This window comes from Myotis daubentonii, chromosome 7, assembly GCF_963259705.1.
Source record: "Myotis daubentonii chromosome 7, mMyoDau2.1, whole genome shotgun sequence".
NCBI lineage: Eukaryota > Metazoa > Chordata > Mammalia > Chiroptera > Vespertilionidae > Myotis > Myotis daubentonii.
The window spans coordinates 47,138,789-47,160,056 of record NC_081846.1 but is presented as its reverse complement, the minus strand read 5'-3'; the positions used below and the strand labels follow the sequence as shown (position 1 = coordinate 47,160,056).

At 38.9% G+C, this 21,268-nt stretch overlaps 1 protein-coding gene across 5 annotated transcripts in view; it reads right to left on the bottom strand.

The window, feature by feature from the left end:
- TLK1 (tousled like kinase 1) overlaps window positions 1-21,268 on the bottom strand; it is a 165,366-nt gene that overhangs the window by 67,610 nt on the left and 76,488 nt on the right. For all 5 annotated transcript variants that reach the window (XM_059704130.1, XM_059704134.1, XM_059704132.1 and 2 more), the window contains one exon: window positions 3,658-3,733. In XM_059704130.1, coding sequence (XP_059560113.1) covers window positions 3,658-3,733 — 76 coding nt within the window. The remainder of the gene's footprint in view (window positions 1-3,657; window positions 3,734-21,268) is intronic.

Below are 21,268 nucleotides of genomic sequence, written 5' to 3'. Positions count from 1 at the left end.
GTTTTATAAAAACTGAATTTGGAAGTTCTTAAGAAATATGGTGTATAGAGACTTTTTTTGGATGGGAGTCAACCACCCTTCATTAGAACTATACAGAATACATGATTTCTTCAAGTTACAAACGAAAAAATAATGATACCACAGAGTCAAAAGTTTTAAATAACAAAAACATATAGATTTATCAATTCAATAGTAACTTGAATTTATTTTATTCAACAAATATTTCTTGAGTGGTTATTATGTGCCAGGCATTACTGAGGTGAATAAATGATACATTTAAAGTTCAACAACCTTAAATTCATTCTTGGAAAAAGGTAGGGCAATATTTTTTTAAACTAAGTAACAACTCAGAACTACAAATGTTACCTAGAAATTGTGAACAAAATTTTTGTACAGGTTTATTTAGAGGTCAGAGAAGACTATAAAGGTTTTGTACCAAAGGAATGTCCCTCCTGCCTGCAACAGCTTTCCTGGATTCTGAAGAAGTCTGTTTAAATGAACACTCAGACATTTTGGGTTACCTACCCACAAGCTATTTGCCCACTGAACCTAAATTTTGTTCTGTTAACATTCCTTCTCCTACATAGCACATGTAACTAAATCCTGCCTCAATTCCTAGTTCTTCTTCTGGTAAGAAATCCAATTTTATTCAGCTATCATCCCTTTTCCATAAAGCCTGTATTTCTGAGAGGAACTTTAACTCATTTTCCATTTTAGAGATGGGTCTGATTTTTTTTTTTTTTCAGGGCAGTGATACCTTTGCTGGACATAAGTGGTTTTGGAATGGACACATGTCCCAATTCCTATCTATAGAAACACAGGAGAGGTTTGCTTTAGAATTGAAGAAGTCACTTTAAAGAAAGAGAAGAAACCCCACAGTAAGCCAGCCCTTTTCTTTCTTTTTGTTTTAGTATGAGCCTCTTTGGGTTCATTTTGTTTGGGGAGTCTGCGTTTCCTGGACTTGTGTGTCTATTTCCTTCACCAGGTTAGGAAAGTTTTCTGTCATTATTTCCTCAAATAAGTTTCAATTCCTTGTTCTAATCGTCTCTTCTGGTACCCCTCTAATGCAAATGTTCGTACAGAGGCCCCTTAATCCAGCCCCTTTCTTAAAGCAAATATGAGTGGGGAAACTGACATGAGCAAATCCAATTAAAACTGGCAACCAGCCTAAAAACAAAAGAAAATCAGACAATTCTGCATATGGCAGAACACACACACAAAAAAAACTGGGTTCTTAAAGACATATGTTGAATCAACCAACCCAGAAGTCCTTCCCTATTTTGAGATCTGCTTTTAACTGAGTTTTTAAATCTGAAGTTGAAACTATCATAATTAATTTATCCTTACACTATATATAAAGCTCCAAGCACATTAACCAAAACTTGGGGAACTACATTAAGACCAAAAAGGAGCTCAGGACAGACTGACATACAAAATACCACACACCTAGAGAAAGGTGCTGCAATGACTTAACTCCTTCCTTCTGGAAAGACGACTGCTACAAACACATACCTTGGTGCCAGTGCCATTTAGAAGTCACAAAATACTATATGATTATGTAATATAATAATATATGTATAAAATCGCTATTATGTAGATTTTAAGAGACCACTTTATTACATTTAATATAGAGGGCCACATTAAATAATACTATTTGTTATCCATTGTAAGAAATTTTGAAGTCTAACAAAAACAATTTTTCTTAGCTCGTATCATAAAAGGTAGGTATGCAAAAAAGGAGAAAGAGCCGAAACCGGTTTGGCTCAGTGGATAGAGCTTCGGCCTGCGGACTGAAAGGTCCCAGGTTCGATTCCGGTCAAGGGCATGTACCTGGGTTGCGGGCACATCCCCGGTGGGAGATGTGCAGGAGGCAGCTGATCGGTGTTTCTCTCTCATCGATGTTTCTAACTCTCTATCTCTCTCCCTTCCTCTCTGTAAAAAATCAATAAAATATATTAAAAAAAACAAAAAACACAAAAAAACAAAAAAGGAGAAAGAACAGATTTGAAAAGAAAAAGATGATGCTTTAATAAAAGTATCTCAATTATTTTTATACTAGAGGCCCAGTGCACAAAAATTTGTGCACTGGGGCGGGGGGGGGGGGGCTCAGCCCAGCCTGCGCCCATTTGCAGTCCAGGACCCCTTGGGGGATGTCCACCTGTTGACTTAGGCCCACTTCCCAGGGGATCAGGCCTAAGCTTGCAGTCAGATATCCTTCTGGCAGTCAGGGAGCCCTTGGGGGATGTCCGACTAAAGGCTTAGGCCCCAAGGGAGCTGTGATGAGGAAGCTGGGGTGAAAAAAGAGCCACGCTGTCCCGCCCAGCTGCCCTGGGTCTGGTTGCACACGGGACGCCCGGGCGGGCCGATCACTGCTGCCTTGCCCGGCTGCCCCGGTTCAGGTTGCACACAGGACGCCCGTCACCCTGGGTCACAGATAGCAGGCCCGGATGGTGGCAGGGCAGGCGGGATGGCGCTGTCCCGCCCCACCGCCCCGGGTGGCAAATAGAAGGCCCAGATGGCGGTGGGATGGTGCTGACCCGCCCTGCCTGCAGTATGCAAATTAGCTGCCATCTTTGTTAGCAGTTAATTTGCATATCACGCTGATTAGCCAACGGGAGGCATAGCGAAGGTACGGTAAATTACCATGTTTGTCTATTATTAGATAGGATAGTCTCGCTCTCTTTTTCTTTCTTTTTTTTTTTTTTAAATATATTTTATTGATTTTTTACAGAGAGAAAGGGAGAGAGATAGAGAGTTAGAAACATCGATGAGAGAGAAACATCGATCAGCTGCCTCCTGCACACTCCCTACTGGGGATGTGCCCGCAACCCAGGTACATGCCCTTGACCGGAATCGAACCTGGGACCTTTCAGTCCGCAGGCCGACGCTCTATCCACTGAGCCAAACCGGTTTTGGCTCTCTTTTTCTTTATAAATTTTTTTAAAATGTATTTTTTATTGATTCTTTACAGAGAGGAAGGAAGAGAGATAGAGAGCCAGAAACATCGATGAGAGAGAAACATTGATCAGCTGCCTCCTGCACATCTCCCACTGGGGATGTGCCCGCAACCCAGGTACATGCCCTTGACCGGAATCGAACCTGGGACCCCTCAGTCCGCAGGCCGATGCTCTATCCACTGAGCCAAACTGGTTTCGGCAGGATAGTCTCTTTAAAAAAAATAAAAGGAATGAGTAAGTTGGGTACTTGTTTTAAAGTGATATCTCAAGTTCTTATTCAATACCATAAATCATATAAAAAAAGAAACATGAAAGGTGCTACGGTAGTGCTTGCCAGGTGCTTAACACTTAGTATTAGCAGATCTTCTTTGGCCCAAGGCCATTTAGGTTTCCAGAGCAAGAGGTGTCAACTGAATTAGATAAGTGAGCCAAAGAAAGGGAAAAATGTTAAAAAAGTCTAAACAGTAACCACACATTATTCATGGTACAAAAAGATTCCAATTTCATATTATTATTTCTTATGCAAAGTACATAAAATACATTCCTAAACTATTATTAAATGCAGAAATTACCTAACAGTCATAAAAAAAATCACAAAAACATGAAATTACTTATTTCACAATTACATTATTAACTGATTAAAAATCAGAATAACTGTAAATGCCTACTTGGCTCTGAAGGAAGATTTTACTTCACTTACCCTGACTACTTTCATTCTGATTTTCTGCTTTTCTCTTTCTTCCTCTGGATGATTCAGATTGTTTCTTCTCTGGTGTCTACAGAAAGCAAAGTTTACAGAGTTTTAAGTCACAGTTTTAACATACAAAATTATTATAGTCAGTATAAAAGTTGTTTTTATTTTTAAAGTAAAATACTGGGTGGGGCAAAAGTAGGTTTACAGTGTTCATATGGAAAATACAATAATTAATAATAATGCAATAATATATTCTTGAATACTCACAACTGTAAACCTATTTGCCTAGGCTTATTTTTTGTTTTGCTCAATAGTGCTCACACAATGTAAATGTGTACATATATACAATTTAAAAAAAAATCACAAAATTTCCTATTTTGTACATTTTTAAAATTCGAAGTATATAGAACACCTTGTAGACATTACTTGAAATTCACTTTTATAGAATTTGACTTGAGGTAAATGAAAAATCTAAGCGTAATTAACCTTTAAAAGATCCCCTTTAAATCCTTAATTGGATAGGGCAAAACAAACAACAACAAAACCTATGTTTTTTCTATTCATTCATAGTTTGTACATAAAAGTAAGCTTGAATAAGAAAAAAAAAATGCGGAACCCAAACTTTGATATTAACAATCCTACTAAAAGAACCATTCACCTAAGTGTCTAACAATTATTACCCAATAACAATTATAGTAAATTCGCACATTATGCTTGGCCGGTAATGGATCAGCGTTGAGTGTCAACCTATGAACCAAGAAGTCACAGTTCCATTCCCAGCCAGGGCACGTTACAGGTTGTGGTCTCAATCCCCAGTGTGAGGTATACGGGAGGCAGCCGATCAATGATTCTCTCTCATTATTGATGTTTCTATCTCTATCTCTCCCTCTCTCCCTTTCCCTTCCTCTCTGAAATATGTGTATGTGTGTGTGTGTGTGTGTGTGTGTGTGTGTATAAAATCATACATTATGCATGTATATGCTAATCATACATGTGCTATAGGGTCAGCAAACTATAGCACACTGGCCAAATCTGGCTGGATAGCTGTTTTTTTTTTATAGAGTCCCTAATTTAAGCATAGCTTTCACATTCTTATATGACAGAAAATTTTAAAAATAAAAACAAGAATATTTTGATATGAAAATTATAAAAAATTTCAGTGTCCATAAATAAAATTTTATTGGAACACAGCCACACTCATTCATTTATATATTTTCTATGATTGACTTTATATTACAATATCAGAGTTGAGCAGTTCCAACCTACACCTATGGCCCACAAAGCCTAAAATAACTGGCCCTTTACAGAAAAAGTAGGCAGACCCCTGCCCTACATGATGGCTTGTTTTCAAACTACAGATTTGTTCTTTTAACTGATAGCAAGTATTTTAATCAGGCTAAAAAACAAGTAATTTCTTTGGAGTCCAACAGACTGTTGTGCTTAGATAAGATGAAAACCAAGAGCAAAGGCACAAGGCAATGGCATAGGGCCCTCAAATTCTAGAAGCTTGGCAAATATGTCTAGTGCCAGAACAAAGAATATCTGAATGAATGACAAATAAATCAAGACAAATAAATCTCTCAAGGCAATGCAGTTCCCAAACAAGAAAGGGGCTTAATCTTTATCTGATGTTTCTGAGTAGTTCTATGATTAAATAGTATGAATGACAATACATAACCTAGCTCATATTGAGCATCTATGGTTCTTCTAAGTATTATTTTGGGAATTTTAAGTTCTCTCACCTTCATTTGTCAACAAGACAACAGATTCACAGGCTGAAGTCAATGGTACAAGTCTTTGAATTCTTTAAAGACAGGAGTCATACCCTCTTCCCATGTCACTGCTCCCACCCATATGCCTGGCACATAATTATTACTTGACAAATGCATGAATATTAAATAACTAACTCAAGGTAACCAGGATTTAAATTCAATTCTGTATATTTCCAAGGTCTAAATGCATTATTTTTTCTATGTGACATGCTATATGCCTACATCAAGAACTGAATGAATCAACTATGCAAAAATATTTCAAAATCTTATTAAGTTCATAAGTAAAATTAATTATGTCAGTAATCTGCATATATGTTTTAACATCACAAATGAGAGAACTTAAAAGAAATCCATCGTTAACTGGCAATCTACTTAAGAGGTAGACTGATGTAAAAGCAATTTAGGGTAAATAGTTCTTAGTTTAGTTTCACTGTCAAAATTTAAAAAACTCAAACTTGCCCTGGCTGGTGTGGTTCAGGGGTTGGAGTATTGGCACATGAACTGAAGGGTTGCAGATTCGATTCCCAGCCAAGGGCACATACTTCGGATGCAGGTTTCCCAGCCCTGGAAGGGGCACGTGCAGGAGGCAACCAATCAATGTGTCTCTCTCACATCAATGTTTCTCTCTTCCTATTCCCTCCCTTCTCCTCTCTCTCTAGAAATCGATGGGAAAAACATTCTTGGATGAGGATTTAAAAAAAAAAAAAGGAAAAAAGAGTGATTCCAAAATGACAGCAGAGTGAGAGGATGCTACACTGACATGCTCCCAGGACCAAACTAGAATTACAACTAAAATACAGAAAAATCATCCTATCTAATAAAGAGGGAATATGCTAATTGACCCTCATGCCATCGCAAAGATGGTGGTGCCCACAGCCAATAAGGAGGGAATATGCTAATTGACCACCACACCCTCAAATATGGTGACACCCACAGCCACAAGATGGCGGCATCGAGTCCCCTCAGCCCTGAAGGAGGGGTTAGTGAGGATGACCAAATGACTGAACAGCAGACTGTGTGGGGCAACCAGGGTGGCAGCACGGGGGGGGGGGGTATGAGGGGCAACCAGGCCGGCAGGGGGGGCAGTAAGAGGTGAACAGGATGGTGGTGGTGGTGGGGGGGGCAGTTAGGAGTGACCAGGCCAGCAGGGGGCGGGCAGGCAGGGGCAGTTGGGGGCAACCAGGCAGGCAGGCGAGCGATTAGAAGCCAGCAGTCCAGGACTGTGAGAGGGATGTCCAACTGCTGGTTTAGGCCCGATCCTCTGAGGGGTCCTGGATTGGAGAGGGTGCAGGCTGGGCTGACGGCCCCACCCCCCCCACCCCCCGCACGAATTTTGTGCACCAGGCCTCTAGTCCTTAATAACCAACTGAAGACTAGCTGGAGAGAACCCAGATAAAGAAGGGCAGAATGTGGAGACCGCATAGAGACTGGTAGGAAGTGCGAAGGCGGGAAAGGGCTGGCAGGACTCCCGCAGACAGCAGCTGAGGTTCTGGAGGGACATCTCAGGTGTGGGGATTCCCACTGTGAACTCTGGGGACTAAACCCCAAGCTGGGCTCCCCAGCCCAGAGTGCCAATACTAAGAAAGGTGTCCATGTAACATCTGGTTGTGAAAATCAACGGGGTTGCTGCCTGCCAGGGAGAGACAGCTGGATATACAAGCACCTTCTTAGAGTGCGAATGTATAAAATCTATCGATTCAATGCAACCCCAATAAAATACCAATGGCATATGTCACAGATCCAGAACAAATACTCCAAAAATGTATATGGAACAAAAAAAAGACACCGAATAGCCACAGGCAGCAATCTTGAGAAAGAAGAACAAAGTTGGAAGGATCACAGTACCAGATATCAAGTTATACTACAAAGCCACTATAATCAAAACAGCCTGGTACTGGCACAAGAACAGACATATAGATCAATGGAACAGAACAAATACCCCAGAAATCAACCCAAGCCATTATGCTCAATTAATATTTACCAAAGGAGGCAAGAGCATACAATGGAGTAAAGATAGTCTCTACCATAAATGGTATTGGGAAAATTTGACACATGCAAAAAAATGAAACTAAGACCACTAACTTATACCATACACAAGAATAAACTCAAAATGGATAAAAAAGACTTAAATGTAAGTCAAGAAACCATAAAAATCCTATGAGAAACCACAGGCAGCAAAATCTCAGACATCTCTCACAGAAATATATTTACAGATACATCTCCTAGGGCAGTGGTCGGCAAACTGCGGCTCACGAGCCACATGCGGCTCTTTGGCCCCTTGAGTGTGGCTCTTCCACAAAATACCACGCGGCACGCACGTACATTGTGATTGAAACTTCATGGCCCATGCGCAGAAGTCAGTGTTCGGCCTAGGCGAGTCTATTTTGAAGAAGTGGCGTTAGAAGTGGGGGTACGTTCGCTGAGGTCGACCCCAGATTGAGGACATTTTTAGCAAAGGCCAGCTTAGGAGTACCCTAATTAAATTAATAACAATGTACCTACCTATATAGTTTAAGTTTTAAAAATTTGGCTCTCGAAAGAAATTTCAATCATTATACTGTTGATATTTGGCTCTGTTGACTAATGAATTTGCCGACCACTGTCCTAGGCCAAAGGAAACTAAGGAGAAAATAAACAAATAGGACTATATAAAAATAAAAAGTTTCTGAATAGCAAAAGAAACCATCAACAAAATGAAATGGGAGCCCACTGTATGGAAGAACATACTTGCCAATGATACATCTGATAAAGGGTTTATGTCCAAAATATATAAGGAACTCATACAAGTTAACAAAAGGAAGATCACCCAATTAAAAAAATAAGCAAAGAACCTTAATAGATACTTCTCCAAAATGGACACACTGATGGCCAAGAGACATATGAAAAAATGCTCAAAGTCACTGATCATCAGAGAGATACAAATTACAACGACAATGAGGTATAACCTCACACCTGTCAGAATAGCTATCATCAACAAATCAACAAATGACAAGTGTTGGCAAGGATGTAGAGAAAAGGGAACCCTAGTACCCCGCTGGTGGGAATGCAAGCTGGCACAATCATTATGGAAAACAGTATGGAGTTTCCTCAAAAAATTAAATATGGAACTGCCATTTGACCCAGTGATCCCACTTCTAAGAAAGCAGAAACACCAATCAGAAAGAATATATGGACCCCTATGTTTATAGCAGCACCATTTACAATAGTTACAATGGAGTAAAGAGCACTGTGAGTACAAAAGAGAAACATACCACAAACATACCTAGTACAGCATCTGGAACAGAGTGTGTAGTCTATAAATGTCAGTGATCACTTAAATTCTCTTATCTGAATGGCTATCCCTTCTGTTACTATAAATATCTGTGTACTTTTATGTTTTTCAAAACTTTAATCATGTGTCACCTGTTAAATGATCAGAAGCTACTACACCCTAATAACTTACAAATAACTTGTAGGGTTGCAAAATAAGTACATTTCCTCTTTAAGGTCTCATGCAACTCTCTTCTTGACTGCAAGCCGCACAATCTGTGATCTGAGGCCCTAAGTATTACCTGACTAACCCTCAGGCAAATGTGTATTAGATAGTTTTTTGGTTCTTTGTTTTTAACTTAAATAATCTGGACAATACCTATATTAAACAAAACAAAAAACTCTCAATGAAGCCTACTACTTCAAATTCTCCTCAGTCACTCATCTGAATATGAACTTATTTGGGGGTTTAAGAACCTTGGGGATTTAGGATATGCAGAATCTTACCAAATATTTAATCTGTAAAAAGGATCATCACTGAGGAAAACTTCATATACCTGGGATTTTCAGACTATACTCTCCAGAGATACCTTGGGGGAGAGCAGGTTGAACCTCAAAAGTTGTTAAAGAGGAAGGAGAAGAGAAGGAAGGAGCAGGTGACTGAGCTAAGGCTCTCTCTAGTCTTCCACATATCCTATCCTACACTACACCTCCACCCCTGTCTTGCAAATACAGGATGTCTTATTTATTTATTTTTTAAAATACATTTTATTGTTTTTTTGTTTTTGTTTTTTTTACAGAGAGGAAGGGAGAGGGATAAAGAGTTAGAAACATCAATGAGAGAGAAACATCTATCAGCTGCCTCCTGAACACTGCCTACTGGGGATGCGTCCACAACCAAGGTACATGCACTTGACCGGAATTGAACCTGGGACCCTTCAGTCTGCAGGCCAACGCTCTATCCACTGAGCCAAACCAGTTAGGGCCAAGATGTCTTATTTTAATACAAAGAATCTATATTAGACTTACTTGAAGAAAGAGTTCAATGGTTTTAAAAAGTCTGAAAAACCCCTGATCTTGACCAATGATTTTCTACAAAATCCACATGACACCAATCAGGTCACCTTTATTTGCATAAAGTGTAAAATTTGCATATATTTAGCATTTTATATAGAATGCTTTCAAACTTATTATTGCTGTCATCAATACTGTCATTTCTCTCTTTCCTTCTATATTTTTTCCCTCAACTATTGCACTATAATTGACCAAAATAAGAAGGATTAATATGGAAGGCAAAATAATATGATCTGGCTTTAAAGTAAAGATAGAAAGACTACAATAATTATAAAGTCAAAGAATTCCTACATATAAATAGAACTGTGTCAGAAAAATGATGAGACTGAGACTCTTTAAATCAATTTAGCTCTGTAAATACTAATTCGTAATCATACCAAAATCTGAATGATTACTCTGGCATTTAAATGTTCCAAGATATTAGAGTATGAATTTACACAGTATTTTTTTAGCAGTTGAAATATGTGAAAAAAAAAAAAAAAAAAGACAAGGCTAAAGGACTCAAGAGTTAACAGTAATACAATTAAATGTTCCAATTTCATTTGGAATTTAAGTCAGTAAATCACTAATCATATGGCTTTTTGGTTTATCTTAAAAATATATGTGTCACTTCAATGCAAGTAAGACCAAATGTAAGAAAACAAAACAAAAACCTTAGCACTGTTACAGAATGAGGGAGATAGATCAATATGGATTGTTCCATGAAAACAGATAAATACGTATAGAGGCATCCAACTAGAGATATATTTAAAATTATCGGCATAAATGCATTATAGAAAATTATAACAGTATGAGAAAAGTTATTATAAAATCAAGAAAAGAGAATGGAGTGGATATTAAAATTTATTCTTCACCTCCACCTTAGAGTTTGATAGCACTGACTGAGCAGACAACAAAAAGAAAAGTCAGATAGCATCATCTCTAATAAAATTATTATAGTTAATAGACATAGATTTAGTTAATTTCTTTGTTAAGTGAGAAAATACTTTAAAATGAAAAAGCTAATTTAATATTAAAAACATTTTTAACAAAATATTCAATCCTCAAACTTGTCAGAATGCATTTTTCCTGATCAATTCACTTAGCTCAAGATAAATACCTCTCACTGGCTATTCCAATAATTCAGTTTGCTCAGGTATCAAATTCAAGGTCACTATATTTGGAACAAATGTCATGACGAATCTTTTGCCTGCAGTTGGTAATAACAATATTCAATTTTTATCTACATTCCTAGGCAAAACTTATTAAACTAGATGTGAGATGGGAAAATGCTGGAGAAATCTTTGTTACTTTAATGGTACATATCAAAACAGCACTGAATGAGAGAGGAAAATCTGGAGCTTTATAAAAATAGTCCGTGTAAAATAGATGTTCTACTCAAGAATATCAAATGTGCAAGATACTGTTTCTTCCAACCTTTCACTATAAATACTAGGTGAGGATAATGCATCATGAGACATTGAAATTCTGTTGTAAAAATTTCCTTGCTTTCTATCCAATTTAAATTTAGATAAAAACTATCATGAAATATGTACATCCTAAATCAAGCATGATTTTGAGCTGGCATGACCTGATATTCATAGAGCCTACCTCTGCCTACAAGTCAAAACTTGATTATCGAGAACTATTACCTGGAAATGTTTGCTTGAATCTTTTAACACCTAAAAGAAGACCACTACTATATTGATTTCAATATCCTATCTAATAAAAGGGAAAACATGGTAATTAGCGTACGACTGCTAACCTTCCCATTGGCTAATCAGGGCGATATGCAAATTAACTGCCAGCCAAGATGGCGGCCGGCAGCCAGGCAGCTGATGCGAACAGGGAGGCTTGCTTGCTTCAGTGACGGAGGACTCCAACATTCCCCGCCTGCCTTGCCGGCCTCTCAGCTGCACTCTAAGCAACATTGTAACAAATATAGAAGCTAAACAAAACCCCAGGCTTCAGCCAGCAGGACCGCAACATTGTTTCAAATACAGAGGGTAAACAAAGGCCAGAAACCTGCTTTCAGCAGCGGAGGCCTAAGAGCTGGAGCCGAGCCTCAGAGCTAAAGCTGGCCCAGAATAAAAAGGACAGGTTGGGAGCTTCAGTCACCCGCCAGCCTGAAAACAGCCCTCAGCCCCTCACCCAGGCTGGCCAGGCACCCCAGTGGGGACCCCCACCCTAAGGGGTATGTGACCAGATGCAAACAGCCATCATCCCCTCACCCAGGCTGTCCAGGCACCCAAGCGGGACCCCCACCCTGATCCAGGACACCCTTCAGGGCAAACCAGCCGGCCCCCACCCGTGCACCAGGCTTCTATCCTATATAGTAAAAGGGTAATATGCCTCCCGGCACCAGTATCAGTGTGACAGGGGGCAGCGCCCAAACCCCCTGATCGCCCTGCGGCTCTGTGCATGACAGGGGGAGGTACCCCATCTCCCCAATCGGCCCTGCTCTGAGCCCGACCAGGGGCTGCACCTAGGGATTGGGCCTGCCCTCTGCCACCTGGGAGCAGGCCTAAGCCAGCAGGTCGTTATCTCCCGAGGGGTCCCAGACTGCGAGAGGGCACAGGCCGGGCTGAGAGGCCCCCCCTCCCCCCTGAGTGCACAAATTTTTGTGCACTCGGCCTCTAGTCTATATAATAAAAGCCTAAATGACCGTTACAGCAGAACGAACAGAAAGACTGGTCACTGCGATGTGCACTGACCTCCAGGGAGCAGACACTCAATGCAGGAGCTGACCCCTTTTGGTCAGTGCATTCCCATAGCACCACTCATGAAGCCAGACTCATGGTTGGTGAGCGCAGCGGTGGTGGTGGGCAGTGGGACTAAGACATCAGTTGGATATCCCCTGAGGGGTCCCAGACTGCGAGAGGGCACAGGCTGGGCTGAGGGACCCCCCGCCCCCCAGAGCTCGAATTCCGTGCACCGGGCCTCTAGTTTAATACAAAAGTGTATGCATATGCCCGGCTGGTATGGCTCAGTGGCTGAGTGTTGACCTGGGCACATGCCCAGGTTGTGGGTTTGATCCCCATGGGGCTGGGAGGTGGTGGTGGTGGTGGGGGCGCGGGAGGGTGTGCAGGAGGCAGCTGCTCGATGACTTTCTCATCATTGATGTGTCTATTTCTCTATCTCTCTTCCTCTCTAAAAATCAATAAAATATATATAGTTAAAAAACTTTTTAAAAAAGTGTATGTATGCAACATTTAGGGATCCTATCACTAAATAAGAGGGCATTTCCTTGCTATTTAAAATAAATCCAATGAACGTATCAGTAATCTTGAGTGTGGCTTATTTTCTGTTGTATTGCCTTTATTATTTAGTAATATGTAATACCCAAGGTGGTAGAGAGCTAATAAGACAAAATTGGGTAGCCAACTAACTAAAATGTGTGTTGTCTTACTTCAAGTGTGCCAGTTCTTTTTTTTTAGTTTTAGAGAGAGAAAAGGAGGCAGAGGGAGAGAGTGAGGAGGAGGAGAGAGGGAGGGGGAGGGAGAGGGAAGGGAGGAGGGAGAGGGAGAGAGAGACATCAATGTGAGAAACATCGGCTGGTTAACTCCCATACATGCCCCAACAGGGGATCGAACCTGCAACTTGGGTATGTGCCCTGACCAGAAATCAAACCCGCAACCTATGGGACGATGCTCCAACTAACTGGGCCCAGTTTGTATTTTTAAAAGCCTGAATGACTTCTACTCCCTTCACAAATATACAGCATCCACAACCAAATCAGTACATAAGAGAAATACAATACTTAAACAATCTTACCCTCGCCCTAGCTAAATCCACTGGTTTGGCTCAGTGGATAGAGCGTCAGACTGCAGGCTGGAGGGTCCGGGTTCGATACCAGTCAAGGGCACATGCTTGGGTTGTGGGCTTGATCCCAGTAGGGGCTTGTAGGAGGCAGCGGATCAATGATTCTTTCTCATCATTGGTGTTTCACTCTCTCTCCCTTCCTCTCTGAGATCAATAAAAATATATTTTAAAAATATCTTACCCTCAATTTTTAAAAACTACCTAACTTACAGGGCCGGCATGGCTGTGGTTGAGGCTTGACCTATGAACCAGGAGGTCATGATTCGATTCCCAGTCAGGGCACATGCCCAAGGTTGTGGGCTTGATTCCCAGGAGGCAGCTAATCAATGATTCTCTCTCAATACTGATCTCTCTCTCTCTGATTTCCTCTCAGAAATCAATAAAAATATATTAAAATACAAAAATAAAAACTACCTAACTTTCCATCCTCACAGTCTGACTTCTTAAGGTCGTCCTCTCTAGACCCATTTTAATTTGCATTCACATATATTTAAAAGGGGCATATGTACTAAGTCTTCAATATTGATGAAATGCAATACTGTTTGCCATTTTCGTATTTACGGAGCATAATGATTTGGAATTTCCCTTCTCCGACTTTCCCTTTAAGGCTTTAGTTGTCAAAAAGAACAAACCATAAAATTAAAATATTTTCTCCTCTTTTCATATAATCTTGTAAGTTCTTTTCAAATTATATAATCAGAATAAAATAAACATATAGAGTAACTGCTGTGGGGAAAAGAAATTTTCAAGATAACTTATTGTGGAAATGTTGGCATTTTCAGAGTAGTTATAATAGTAACACTTAGAACAGTGACTTCATAACCTTTTGCCCATTGTGACACTTGTGATAGAGTAACATGGTCTTGTAGAGTATTCCTATAGGCATTTCCTTGAACTCAAATCCCTAGTGATTCTTATACAGTTACTAGAGGCACAGTGCACGAGATTCGTGCACGCAGGGAGGTGTCCCCTCAGCCCTGCTTGTGCCCTTTTGCAGTCCAGGAGCCCTCGGGGGATGTCGGACTAACATTTTTGGTTGCCACAATTGTGAGCTACAGATATCTAATGCATTAGTCGGAGATGCTGCTAAAGGTCCTACATCGCTCAGGACAGCCCCACCTCAAGAATTATCTAGCTTCAAATGTCAGTAACATTAAGGTTTAGAAACCTTGTTTTGATGAATACATAAGAATCATTTGTAGTTGACTCAAAACTACCATGCTATAACTAAAGTGATGTTAAATATATTTGTTCAACAAATATTTACTGACCACCTATTATAATTGAGCACTATACCAAGTTCCACTTTAAAGTATGTCTTCAATCTCTTTTAAAATTTATTTTTAATTTTTAAAAATCCTCATCTGAAGATGTTTATTGACGAGAGAGAGAGAGAGAGAGCGAGCGAGAGAGCGAGAGAGAGAGAGAGAGAAAGAGAAAGAGAAAGAGAAAGAGAGAGAGAGAGAGAGAGAAATATCAATTGTTTGCCTCTTGTACACGCCCCAACCCAGGACCAAACCAGCAACCTAGGTATGTGCCCTGACTGGGAATTGAACCCACCACCTTTTACTATATGGGACAACACTCCAACCAACTGGCCAGGACAGTATGTCTTCATTATTAAAATGACCTGGCATTTAATCCTTCTAATCTTGTTTTCATCAATCAGTATAGAACTTTCTTGCTCTAAAAACAATCCACTATCTACATTATGTACTCTTATAAAGTGAAACACTTAGCAACTATATGTCTGCTTGATAAATAAATGGCTTACTAAATTATGATTTCAAGATTTAAAAGAAACTGAAAGATTATCTAGACAGAGTATATCAGAATTTCTAAGTGGAGATCCTTTTACTTTGACAAAGCTTCCCAGATGATTCTGATACACACAGTCTTCCACCTTTATAAAAACAGAGTCACAGAGCCAATGCTAGACCTACATTTGGTTTCCAGTTGACTTTTCCTTCCAGGAGACTAAGGACACATATAGATGATCAGGATAGGTATCTTTCCTTTGCTGTGAACCCTATCACCTAACATACTTGAATACAGTTCCTATAAGAGCATGTCCTTTAATGTATAATGGTAGAATCAAATAGTGGTTTTTTTAATGAAAATTTTACAAAACAATTCCAGGATTTTTATAAGGACTTAAATCCTGTAAATTTATAAAATTGATTATTAGTTGTTAATAAGGGAGAAAAAAAATTTATTCCTCCACTGAGATAATGCATTTATTAGTGTTACAAAATAGACATTTTGGATGCACACACAGAATACTCTCCTTCAAGACAACACTGATATTGTACATTGTATACAGCAATACGTTATATACAATGTCAATAAAACAAATGACATGATACTTAGTAAGATTTATGGTTTGGCCCACATAGCACAGTAAGAAGTGAGAAAATACTACCAGCAGGAAGGTAAGTAAAAAAGAAAACAGCAGAACCCATCAAGTAGAACACCACAAAGATCATTTCTCAGAATAAAAACATTTTAGAAAATAATGTAGGTAGCAGAATACAAAGAATATTTCTTAAAAAAATGACTAAATGTCTAACAATCTTGAGAAGCTAAACAGATTTAAACAGAATAAAGTAAGAAACAAGGTAATTTATTCAGGGGGAATAGGCATAAAAATGTAATTTTCAGTGATATTTAGACTATATATAATTAAATTCATTTTCTAAGTTTTCCTATTTCTTATTGGGTGCTCAGACTAAGACATTAAAAAAAAGATTTGTCCAGATTTTAACATACACACACACACACACACACACACACACACACACACACACACACACTTATACTCACATACAACTAAAATTTTAATTAAAAAAATCAATCTAAAACCTAAAATTTAAGGCCAGTATTACCTCTATTTTCAAATAGAATCATAACTTCCAATCAATCCTGGGTACTTAAGTGTTCACTAAGAAAACATTCAAACTAAATACCATTAGGAGGGGGGAAAGGAAAAAGTAGAAATGGGTATGTATATAAAAACAAGGTTAAAACAGAAAATGCTCTTATCACTCTCCAAATATGGCCAATCTACTAAGAACAGAAGACAATTCATTTAATCAGTTTACACATGTTTGTGTAACTTTAAAAGACCTTTTTCAAAAATGGAAAATTTACATTTACAAACCTATTTTATAACTCTATAAACACTACAACTAGTTCTAGAAATGGAAATAATGCCCTCCTAAAGCCAGGTATAAGTTAGTTTTAGGTCTAACTAATTCCCTAGTGTTTTTATTTTCTACTTCCTCTAGAACATGCACATAAGAAATCAAACAAAATGTGACCCTTTAAAAAGTCTTAAAGAAAAAAAAAAAGCCTTAATGTTTCAAAGTATCTTCAATACTATAACTTTAATTCAAATGAGGGGGAAAAAAGATTAAGTTCCAAGACTACTTCCAAAAACTTAATTCAAAGATAAAGCTAATCAGATCTTTCATAAAATGGCCTCCGTTAATCGTTGTTAGAGGTAAATGAAGACAATCAAGGCATAATATATATATTATATTCTTTCATTACAATTATTACAATGCTGAAAGTGGATCTAAGTTTAAATGTCTAGATGCAATAAATGTCCCAGTTTCTGCATATCTATAACTTAAAATATCCTTAATCCTAAATAAGTCAAAAATACCTGAATCAAAAATAAATAGTAATTCAATGCCAATATGCTAAGAAAGGGGTCATAGAAGGTTAAAGAATTGATAATTATCCAGGAGAAAGGGAAAAAAGAGATGGACTATATTTTAAATTGTTCAACTCTGATTCAAGTTATACAGAAGTTTATAGAAGATAAGTATTAAAGATTAAATTGAGGCAAAAAGAGAATAATTTGCCAAAACCGGTTTGGCTCAGTGGAAAGAGCGTCGGCCTGCCGACTGAAAGGTCCCAGGTTCGATTCCGGTCAAGGGCATGTACCTGGGTTGCGGGCACATCCCCAGTAGATGTGCAGGAGGCAGCTAATCGATGTTTCTCTCTCATCGATGTTTCTAACTCTCTATCCCTCTCCCTTCCTCTCTGTAAAAAAAAATCAATAAAATATATTTAAAAAAAAAAAAGAGAATAATTTGATGTGTGTCTGCTTTACAAACATTATTTTGTAGTATATTGTATGCAAACACATATGCAAAAATAGGCTTAAATGTGCTTCAACATTATTAAAGATGATATAACTCAATGATATTTATATTCAGTCTTACATTCAATCACAAATATCCCACCTTCGTAAGAAAATAGAGAACTATATTCTAGAATATCCCAAAGGAGAAGTAGGTTGGAGGAATGGCTAATGTTATTAATATTCATTATAAATTCCACATAAGCTATAAGATATGTAATTTATTTTAGCACTTGGGGTAAGGTGGAGAGAGAACAGCAATTGTTCAGCATTTCAAGAAAGTAGAGGTCTTTGTGTTTAGACAAGGAAGGGTGGGTCCTGCAAGAACTGCAGAAGGTGGATCAAGGCAGGTTTTAAAATTTGGAAAACACTGATAACCAATAACATGGGCTCCTTCTCTTAGCCCCATAAAATAATCTGGACTTTTAGCTAGCAGATAAATCAGAGAGACCATGTTTCTAACTCTTTCAGGCATTCTAAAACAATTAAAAGGATAAGTGAGCCTTCTCCCTTAAACTCCCTTCTCTGACCCTCCCTTAAAAATCTGTATCTTTCTTCTCACACCCACAATCCATTCCTGGTTCTCTCATTTGGCTGATAACCTCTTTTTTTTTTACTGTGAAGTAAGAGAAAGGTTATTAGGTGCCAGAAGCTGGTCCATCCTTGCTGCTTGACACAGTCGCTGCAGGAAAGAAACATCTGCACAGCATATGTTTCAAGGGACCTGGTGTATATGACATAGTGTTCTTAATATGTTTGCTCCCCTTAGCGCTATGTGTTTTAACCAAGGTCACCTCTCCGAGAAAGGTTGTTTCCCCAGGTAGGGATTTTTCCCTGAAGTTAGGGAGGGAATAAAACCCCTTAACTAAGTGCCAGATGGGTAGTTAATCACTTTAACTACGAACAATCATGCTTAAGCTACATAATCTTTACTCCCTGGAATGGAGATAAGAAACGCCCTAACCTTTGTAATAGAAATTGACAGGATTAAAATCAACTGGTATAAATACAGATGTAACAAGACAATAAACACCAGAACTTGGCTGGGGATCCTAGACAGAACTTGGCTGGAGATCCTAACCAGAACTTAGCCTGGCTAGGCTGCTGATCAACTGAACACTGTCTCCGTCCACACCTTTGGGGACCCCTGGACCTGCTGGGGTTGGGCCCCAGCACTTAGGTTTGGAAATTCATCCGTCAAAAGAAAGGCTGTTCCTTGTCATTTCTGCCTACAACTAACCCTGCCCACCAAGGTCTGGATCTCACCATTCATACCGCTCTGAGGAAAAGGTGTTGAGTTTTGGTTCTCCTTTCTCCTTTTTCTTTGGCACTTTCCTTAACCCATCATAGCTTTGCTAGGACCCTTTCCTTAGCACATAATATGGCAAGCCTGTTAAGAGTCTCAATATTGTCTCCTTTCCTTTACAGTAAAAATTCTGCCAAGAGCTGTCAATACTTGTTGTCACTATTTCATTTTCCAATGCTTCCTTAACCAACTATAATCTGGAATCTTGCGCCCATTAATCTACTAGAACTAAGCCTAAATGACAAATTCTTGGTAACTTTTTACTGTTATTATCTTGTGACTTCTGTGACATTTAATTCTACTCATTCTTCTTCTCCTCTTTCTTCCTACTGTCCACCTCCTTTCAGCACACCCATCTGGCTTGGTAACATCTCCTAGAGTTACACAAACTATCAGGATGAGTTCATCTACAAAAGCAGGTTTTAAACTTTTGGATCTCAGGGCTCCTCTACACACTCTTAAAAGCTATTGAGGACCCAAAGGGCTTTTATTTATGTGGTTTATAACTATCAATAGTTATCATTTTAGAATTTAAAACTAAAAAGCATTTAAATGCCAGAATACACAAGTGCAGAATCCACAAATTGTCAGTGATGACATCATGTATCATACAGTCTCTGGAAATTTTCACTGTAAGCTCAGGAGAAAATTAAAGTTTTACAAAGCCAAGTATGTCTTAGCACTTATAAAAACTGACCTTGTGAGTCCCCTGGAAGAGTCTCAGGGACCCCCAGGAATCCTCAGACCACCCAATCATTTCACACCTATGTAGAAACTCCTAAGTCTTTCTCTCTCTAGCCTGACCCCTTTCCTTCCTGAGTTCTCACCTAAAGTTATGTACCTTTAAAAAATCCTAGGCTCTTCCCTTTCCTTCTTTACCCTCATTCAATATTCATCAAACTACTGATTCTACTCTTAAAATCTAGTGGAATTTGAGAACTTGTTAGAGAAATGCAACCCCCACCCCAGATCTATAGACATAAGAACCCTCGGTAATTCACTTGCACATTAACCTCTGAGAGGCATGGGCTGGGTGGTGATAGCATCAATAACCAAAGTGAGAGAATCTGAAGGAGAAGAACATTCAAAGGCAAACTTAAGAACACTAAATTAGAACTCCTCCCACTTGAAGTTTTTCCTCCTAATAGTAAACCATGGAGGTTTGGAGTTTTGTAAAGGCAAAGTATTCCAACTGAGGTTTTGCTTCCTTCCAATCCTATCCCCTCCACATTGCCACCTGGAGAGGGCTTCTTCATCTCCACTTTTTCTTTTTCCTCCCTGCTTCAAGGACTTTCCATCACCCAGATAAAAGCCCAAATTCCTTATTATGAAATAAACGGCCTTTCAAACCCTGACCCCTGCCTATCTTTCACCCTTCTTGCACATCCTCCCTATACCAGAAGTGTGCAAACCAATTGAGTCACCTCTGCAGCACGGTATTTTTTCTAAGCTCCTCAGGGGATCCCGCTGGGGTTGAGAATCACTGCCCTATGCCACGAACGAACCATCTGCCGAACTTCCATGCGAAAGCACGCAAGTCTCTCTACTGCCTTCTCACATTTTGCCTTTAACCTCTGGAATGAAGTCACAGCCTTTCCTCACAACTATCATCTCTTCTTTGAAGATCTCTCTTCTCTTTCCTCCCCTCTTCTCCCTTGCAGGCAGGTGGGATTATGGGTTTCTTACTCTTTGACCCTATAGCACCTCGTGCTTACATCAATTACAACAGCCCACACTGTTTATAAAGCAATCTGTCCTCTTGTGAAGGCAGAGATAATACACTATTCATCTTTACATTCTCTGTGCTTGGCACAGAGGTTAGAAGATAACAGATAATAAATGCTTAATGAAAATAGAGTAAATTTTTAGAGCCTGTTGAATAGACCTAGATTTATGTATAACAAAGCAAAACAAGATCAACACCTTCCTACCTACTGGGTGATTTCATTAACAAAAGGAAAACTTTTTTGGTCTATAATTCTACATTTAGAAATAAAAGGCTAATTCATATATGAAGTGATTCATATATTAACTGAAATGAAAATTTTCAGTTGAAGTAGATTCAATTACCCTAATAGTAAAGATCAGATGCTTTTCAGTTTTAATAGTAAAAGGATAGAAGAAAATAGGTTTCTGAGTATCTGAAGAGAGTAGGGAAAACTAAGAATCTTCATAAATACTAAAAGGGACTCAACAGATAATGTCTAATTGATGAAACAAAATAGCAAGATATGCACATTATTTACATTATAAAACGCAGAAATA